This window comes from Amphiprion ocellaris, chromosome 8 (assembly GCF_022539595.1).
Source record: "Amphiprion ocellaris isolate individual 3 ecotype Okinawa chromosome 8, ASM2253959v1, whole genome shotgun sequence".
Classification (NCBI taxonomy): Eukaryota; Metazoa; Chordata; class Actinopteri; family Pomacentridae; genus Amphiprion; species Amphiprion ocellaris.
The window spans coordinates 5226931-5235334 of NC_072773.1; the positions used below are offsets into that span (position 1 = coordinate 5226931).

Sequence of the window (8404 nt, forward strand, 5' to 3'; positions counted from 1 at the left end):
CTTTATAAAGCAGCAGCTTCACCTAGCAAAATAAAAGGGCATTAGATGAAAGAAACAGCCTACAATACCACTTCCTGCATCAAAATGAAGGATAAACATATTTTTTTTAACATATATTTATATATTTTACACATATTCTAATATGTGAGACATTAACTGAATTATATATCTGAACTGGAAGCAGACTAGTTTGCATTTCATATTGTATTTTATGTTCTACTCTACATTAAGGATGATACTCCTCACTTGTGGGCTTTTCTTTGCACTATTTTGTATCCCTAGCAGCAGCTTCACTCAGCAAAAGGATATTGATGAAAAAACAGCCTACCATACCATTTTTTGCTTCAAAATGATGGAATTGACTCTTACTCGCTCTCATATGGAGGATTGTATATACACTACTGTTGAAAAGCTTGGGGTCAACTGGACAATTTCATGTTTTCCATGAAAACTCATACTTTTATTCGTCAAATGTGTTGCAAAATGAATAGAAAATATAGTCAAGACACTGACGAGGTTGGAAATAATGATTTTCACTTAGAAATGTCCTAATTTTTGAAAGAAAAGCAGTTTTTTTCCAATGAAGATAACATTAAATGAACCAGAAATCCAGTGTAGACATTGTTAATGTGGTAAATGACTATTGTAGCTGGAAACTGCTGATTTTTAATGGAATATCTCCAGAGGGGTACAGAGGAACATTTCCAGCAACCATCACTCCTGTGTTCTAATGCTACACTGTGTTAGCTAATGGTGTTGAAAGGCTCATTGATGATTAGAAAACCCTTGTGCAGTTATGTTAGCACATGGATAAAAGTGTGAGTTTTAATGGAAAACATGAAATTGTCTGGATGACCCCAAACTTTTGAAAGGTCGTCTGTAAATCAGATCTTTCCTGTATATGCTTGTAAATCTCCCCCAGAAATCTCACACCGCACATTGGATCAGTATGTTCTTTTTAAATGATTATGGAACTGAAAATCAACCGCCTGTGAAGCAGAAAGACTTTGGTGGAGGGAAATATGTAAAACACCACCCAAAACTCTCCAAAGTAATCAAACATTTGACCTGGTTGTCGGTTAGAAGTTGTATGATGGTAATGCACTGAACTGAATGCACAAAAACAAATACAAAGGAAAACTAATTTATTCACAAAGTTGCACAATTCAAAAACAAACAAAACATCCTTGCCAGTGACAATCAGACATTTTCGAAGACACAGAACCACTGTGCCTCTTTAATAAAAAAACAAAAACAACAGTTAACAGAATGTAAAAAGTTGTGGATTGTTTTCTTTTCCTTCTGCTCCTCCTCTCATACTCTCTCCAGGGCCTCCAACATGATGATGCTGTTTCCCCTGATGACCTGGAAGGAACGAGGTCAAACTGAGTCAGACTTCTTCTCCTGGCATTGATCAAACCCCCCACAGATCAGCACCGTACTTGAAAATCACACATTTACAACATTTTTTCCATGAAAGTAATAATTTCATGCCTTGAAATAACACTACACTTGCGGTGGCAAACATACGGCTCGTGGGCCAAAAGTGGCCCACCAGAGGGTCCAGTCTGGCCTGACTTTGAAAGTGTAAAAATTACAGAGAAGACATTAACTGCAAACGGTAAATTTGTAAAACTGTAAATTTAAAACAATTTCTGGACCATGACAAGTTGTTTTGATCATAAAGTAAAATACTATATGGCTCGTTGTTTTGTCATTTTGTGTCTCATTTTTGTTGATTTTTGGCTTTTTTTGTCTGATTTTTGTTGCTTGTTTGGTTTTTTTGTCGTTTTGTTTTTTTGTCTCGCTTCTGTTTTTTGTATATTTTGTGTCGGTTTGTTTCTCACTTGTGTCGTTTGTGTCTCAGTTTTATAAAATTTTGTCTTTTGTTTTTTGGTTGAACTTCTGTCGCTTGTTTCTCGTTTTCGTCGTTTTGCGTTTCCTCTTTGTCTCACTTGTGTTGTCAGTTTTTTGTTGCTTTGTCTCTCGCTTGCATCATTTTGTGTCTCTTTTTTGTAATATTTTGTCTTCTTTTTGCCTTTTGTTTGTTATTTTGATCGTAAAATACTAGATTGCTCATTGTTCTTTTGTCATTTTGTGTCTCATTTTTGGAAGATTTTGTCTTGTTTTTGTTGTTTTTTTTCTCTGACTTTTGTCATTTTGATCAAAAAGTAAAATACTATATCGCTCAGTTCCATACTCTTGTGACTAAATGTTGTGTTGCTTTGTAGACACTCTGTGATCTGGAAGTTGCAATGTGTAAATGATAAACTGAGGCATAATGTTGATGAAATTGAACTTTTTTTGTGAAGAAATTTCAGGTTGTTCAAAATGTTTTGCAAAAAAAAAAAAAATCCTTAAATGTGATCATTTTCACAATGTACTTTTTTGCATTAAAACAAAGGAAAAATTTGGAGTTGTGGTTATTTATAGGTTATTATGCTGTGATTTTACTGGTCACTTGAGATCAAATCAGGCTGAATGTGGAACCTGAACTAAGATGAGTTTGAACCTCCTGCTCTACACCTTTGCTTCTATGAACATGCAAATCAACGCGGTCACATATTTGAACATTCAACAGATTCTGAAAAAGGATAACAATCCAGACAGCCAAACCCTGCAAGCTGACAAGATTAAAGATTTTAAAAAACCCTAAAATTCTGAATCTGTGTTGGTGAGACTATCATCAGGAAACTAGTTTCCTTTAATAGACAGCATTTATTCCAAACTTGCTAAAAATTGAGATTAATTTTAAATATTGAACTCTCAAAACACCCCACCTGTGTCTGTATTTAAAATCCTAACCAGGGCTTTTGTTTAAACAAATGATTTAAAGATGAATGTAAACTTTACAAACAGCATTTTGCATATTGCAGCTCAAAAACCAACATAATCTAGAAGCAGCAGCTCACTTGTCATTACGTTCCTCAGTAGTTCTTAGTGCTGGAGTCACCGGTTCATTCAGAAATCATATGAATACGGGGAGGGGCACACTGGTCTCTTGTTATTTTAGTACAAAATAATGAGGTTAACGTGAATTATTATGCTGCAAATATCAGCTTTTTTATGCTTATTTATGACTCTTTTCTTACATTTCATTTGGATCACAACACTCTGGTTCATAGTGCAGATTTATTTCTACCCCGTGAACAATAACTTTATTGAATTTCCTTAGTTTTGCTGCAGCCCCAGTACCGATGTAATAATCTCTGTATTCCTTTCAGACACTCTGACACGGTTCAGTCAGGCTCAGATGACAAATTAAACCGAATGAGTCATTTCTACTGTTATATCTGCACTTCTCACGCTGCTGGAAATCTAAATATCTGCGGCTGTAAGAAGTTATATTTCAATGCTTATTGTCAACAAATCCAATAAAACGGCCAAAAATACCAACAGATGTATGACTCTGTGGGTGTGTGTGCATCTAAAGCCTGATAAATCCTGTTCCTCTGTGCTGCTGAGCTCCACTGTGGTTCAAATTCTATTAAAATCTCATCAGTGAGTCACACTGTTGGACGGCCTGCCACTTCACAAATATGGATTACTGCACAGCTGAAAATAGTCCAACAAACGCACCATTTCCTCCTGTTTGCTCTGCTGTGAGCTGACACATGTACAACCTAATGGAATTAAGAGATTATATAAGGACTTAGGGACCCTGTTTGCTTTCACTCTGACTGTTCTTTCACTTTAATATAAAAAAAAATAAATAAAAAACTAGAAGGCGCTAATCACTACTTTATTTACTACTCTATATAAATACTGTACTCCACACTGAGCAGTAAAGTGTGATTTCTGGTACACTCAAATGCAATTTTCATCCCACTCCGGGAACGTTTGAGCACACAACATAGACAGTAATGTTCAAAATCTGAATATGGACCATCAAATATGTAGACAGAGAGTAAATACAGATTTCAGAATAAGCCCTGAACTTGCTTCACAATACTGAATTTACTAAGACGACACGAGCTGAAGTACTGACCACCATGCCGATGGTGTTCTGCTGTCCTCCAGGACCCATCTCCAGACAGTCGTCCACCACCAGGTTCATGAAGGGGTCGAACCCTCGCAGGATTCCCTGAACGTGTCGGCCTCCGTTCAGCTTCACTGAAAAGGACGGGAAAGAAATCTCTTTGAGGAAGATGGTGTGTTGGGTTTAGTCGCTCGGTTTCCTGGAGCTGAGGGGATTGTGGTGCAGGTTTGGTTCCTCACATGCCAACATACACTACTGTTCAAAAGTTTGGGGTCACTAAGAAATGCTCTTATTTTTGAAAGAAAAGCAGTTTTTTTTTTCCAATGAAGATAACATTAGAAGAATCAGAAATACAGTCTAGACATTGTTAACGTGGTAAAACAGCTGATTTTTAATAGAATATCTACACAGGGGTCAGAATTTTTTCAGCAGTGGTGGCAGGCTCTCTGGGAAGCTTAAACAAATGGCACTTGACTGCAGATTTGAAGAAGCTCATCTGAAAATGAAGTCAGCAGTTACACCATGGTGTGTAAATATTAGCTGAATACTATCAATTAGTTTACTCACATTAGCGACACTGAGTTGGCACCAGGCCCAATTAACTGAAGCTACCGTTATGTTACGTAATGTTAGCTTGCCATCAATATTTTGTGAATGTCTATTTAAGTTGTTAAATCTATTCTGAGTTATCTTCGGCTAATAACTTTTCTCCAGTAAGTCGCTGCGCTATTTTCCACGATGACACTCCTCTGACTCTGACCTGGTGCTTGACGTGACGTCACTTTAAAGGCTGCGCTCTCGCGAGTAATTAACGTCGTATTAACACGACGTATCAAAGAGTAGATACTGAACAAGATAGTTATCTGTAGTTTACCTTAGTACTCGTGAGTACCCGACACAGTGCAGGACTCTGCTGTGAAGGTGGAGACATGCGGCGGTGGTGTATTTGTGACAATTTAAAAAAAAAAAAAAAAAAAAGACAGAGAAATTTGAAGGAGCGGCAGCTAGGATTTAGGAATGGTGTCCCACCACTCCTAAATGAATGTAGAGGAAACACTGGAAGTACAGAGGCTCATTTCCAGCAACCATCACTCCTGTGTTCTAATGCTACATTGTTTTAGCTAATCATGTTGAAAGGCTCATTGATGATTAGAAAACCGTTGTGCAGTTATGTTAGCACATGAATAAAAGTGTGAGTTTTCATGGAAAACATGGAATTGTCTGGGTGACCACAAACTTTTGAACAGTAGTGTACATGCATAGTAAACACTAGATTATGATGCTAAGCTAGCATTTCACTATTTCACTGTTTACCGTTTCAGACCGGTTCAGGTGGCTGGTGATGTGGGGGATCAAATGCATATTCCTATTTCAAACCTTTCAGGGCCTTTCTTAAACGGCACACAATACTACTACTACCTGTTTCATGAACATGCTGTCCAAACTGATATCTGATAAGGCCTACTAATCACGTGCAAGAAGGTATGGAGATCAGTAATTCAGATCATATTTCTGTACTACTTAGGATCAGTAAAGCTATTTGAGTTCAACTGGTTAGTTAATTAATCTTTCTTTTTCTATAAAACAATTTAATAAATCAGTTTTTCACTGTTCAAATAAAATGCAAAGCAATTTGATGGTTCTAGCTTTTCACATGAGAACATTTTGCTCTTCATTGTCTTGACATCACAGTAAATTTAAAGTTAATGTTGGAGAAAATGATTAACCGACAGTGAGAACAATCATTCAGCTGCAGTTCTAATAATAATTCAAGGCGTGCAAAGATATTAGTGGGATTAACAAAGTAGTAGATGAATTATTTCAACCAGGATCATTTGCTGCTCCTCTGTCCTAAAAGTGAATTGTTGGTTTTTGTGGTTTGGACTTTTGGTCAGATGAAAAAAAGGCATTTCTACATATTAACTTGGCTCCTCTAAAGTTATGACTGGCAATGTTTATGTTTCTCTCTCCTTTTTTGACATTTCACAGACTAAATAATCTGTTGATTGATCGTGAAAATATTCCAGCAATTAAACGACAAAGACAATAACTGTTAGCAACAACAACTCCTATTAGTTTCTTGAATTAATCATTTTTTCACTTTTATATAAGGTCAGGCGTTTCAAAAGGCTTTTTTTGTTGCTAAAATCAAACAGAATTACTTAAATGTGAATCATACCCATTATTTCTTTAGCCAGCAACAAATGATATATATAGAAAAAAAATCATTACAAATCGAATTTAAGATGATATAATTGGGTCTTAAAAAGGAAGGGTCTTCCTTTTTAATTGCAAACTCTGATTCCCAAAGAGATATCTTAAAATTGATTTAATTAGAAGGGTCAAAAGAGATAAATATTACTTAAAGAACAATGTATGATTTGTGAACTTGTTATTTTTATGCAAAAATGTATAAAAATAAGAGAGATGTCACCACATTAGACCAGGTCCAAATCTAAAACCAATATATTTAGACAGGCTAAATCTGGTCTAGATTGTCGTATAGATGCTTAAAATGATTTAAAACACATTTTTATTAATTCTATTTGAGAAAAAGGAAAGGATAAGAGATATTTTTTATAACCATATATTTGATAGATGAGTCAAATGTGGTCCTATAGAGGTTAAAAGATATTTAAAGTACCAGTTCTTGTCTGTAAATCTTTAATCTGTTTGTTAAAATGTATAAAATTAAATATATTTCAGTCTTTTCAGTCAGTTATCAAGGATCTTCCTTTGTACTTGCACAGACTCTGATTCCTACACAGATATCTTAAACTGAACATGTAAACCCGAAACTCCCAAAAGTACATTTTTTTACTCGCTTTCCCCAACAGTTTCACATGATTTAAACTACAACCAAAATGTCCCTAAAAATTAACTGAAGAAAGATCAGCACCTCAGATTAATGACTCACGAATAATGAATGTGAATTTGACTAAATATTAACAGGAGCAGAACAGAAGTTCAGTTTGTTGCATTCAGCAGTTTGTAAGAGTCTCTTCTCTGAATTCATTAAATACCTGCAGCAACAACATGTGTCTCCAAAGCACAACAACTTCAATATTCACTTGTAATTATAAATAATCCTCAACATGGAGACGAGGTTGAGCATCTAACAGAACCAATAATAATAATAACCCATAATAATAAAGCCACCAATGTTACACATCTCATGTCTGAAATAGGCCTAAGAAATATCCAAGTGTTAACTAAAATGGTTCACAATAGGAGGCTTAAAGCACAGATACTGGTTGGATTGTTGACTTTAAAACTGTTGAGCAAATGTGCTTTTTAAATTTAAACCTTGGACGTTGCTTTAAGCTCAATAAACAAAGCAGATGGAGCTAATGTTTCAAGGCTCATAAACACTTTAAAACAATAGATAAGATTCAGGTTTCAATCTTACTCTAATATTCGATATGTTTAAATATGGGTTTTTGGTCATACTCACATGAAAGCTTCTTATCCATGAACCTGAAACAGAGAAACCACGTTAGTTTTGGTCTCAGAGGCTCCCAGGTGAAACATAAAGTCAGTCATTGACGCTAGCTAATGTTAGCTTGATGCTACTACAAAACAACCTAGGAGAGTTTCTGTGTTTGTAGCATTTTAGATACTTTCAAACACAAAACAGAATAGAATTAAACGTTTAATTAACACATAAGACTTACTTCTTCAGCTCGGGCGGGTGTGCTTTACTCATTTTGCCGGTATTGTCCGAAAGCGTTCGTTCTTCGTTTCACAAACCCGCGGAAGGAAAGCGTGCGACGGAGACCCGGAAGTCGAGCAGCGGACTTCCGTCATGCGTCCGCACAGCGCCGCCCCGAGGCCGGGAGGAGGTACAGCCAGTCAGCTGATGAGACGTTACAGCTGGGGAGCAAATACTCTAAAAAAAATTCATAAAATTTGTGCTTGACCGTGTATGATTTGCCTGAAAAATTTACAGCATAAAATATGAACATTTATAAAAATATCTGTGAAACTACTTTCTATTTGCGGACCCACTTCCAGCACTTTTTTTTTTTTTTTTTTTAATCACACATTGAAATGTGAGGCTGATTGAACAACAATATTTCAGGAACTATTCAAGATAAAAGCCTGAAATTTTCACTTCATTTCTCATCATGGTATTAATCCAGAATCGGTGATATTGCACAAGCAGATAAAATAGTCTCTGATTATTGGGGAGGTGAAATATGAAAAAAGGCTTATACATTACTATTGACACCTTCACTATACATGGAAATATTTTAGCTACATACAGGGTTATTCAAAAAGAATGAACCTATTTCATTACGCAATACTTTAATAAGGAAAAGCAGTAGAAAACTCCTGCCAAATCACAAGTATTCTACTCACAATCAACTTTTATTTGATGCTTAAGGTCATCGAACGACATTGAATGCCAGCGATCAATAACAG

At 35.9% G+C, this 8404-nt stretch overlaps 1 protein-coding gene across 1 annotated transcript; it reads right to left on the reverse strand.

Moving 5' to 3' along the window:
• Nucleotides 1–1128: 1128 nt before the first annotated feature.
• On the reverse strand, nucleotides 1129–7789 carry snrpg (small nuclear ribonucleoprotein polypeptide G). The gene is made up of 4 exons (XM_023290490.3): nucleotides 7654–7789; nucleotides 7434–7456; nucleotides 3989–4113; nucleotides 1129–1365 (listed from the first exon to the last, which is right to left on the reverse strand). Exons 1-4 carry the CDS (start codon nucleotides 7683–7685, stop codon nucleotides 1315–1317), a joined length of 231 nt encoding a protein of 76 aa, XP_023146258.1. The 5' UTR covers nucleotides 7686–7789; the 3' UTR covers nucleotides 1129–1314.
• Between the last annotated feature and the right edge of the window lie 615 nt (nucleotides 7790–8404).

Coding starts and splice junctions, on each gene's coding strand:
- snrpg (XM_023290490.3), bottom strand. CDS start 7,685: ATGAGTAAAGCACACCCGCCCGAGCTGAAGAA. Junction 7,457..7,653: donor CACCCGCCCGAGCTGAAGAA/GTAAGTCTTATG, acceptor TCTCTGTTTCAG/GTTCATGGATAAGAAGCTTT. Junction 4,114..7,433: donor CATGGATAAGAAGCTTTCAT/GTGAGTATGACC, acceptor CGTCCTTTTCAG/TGAAGCTGAACGGAGGCCGA.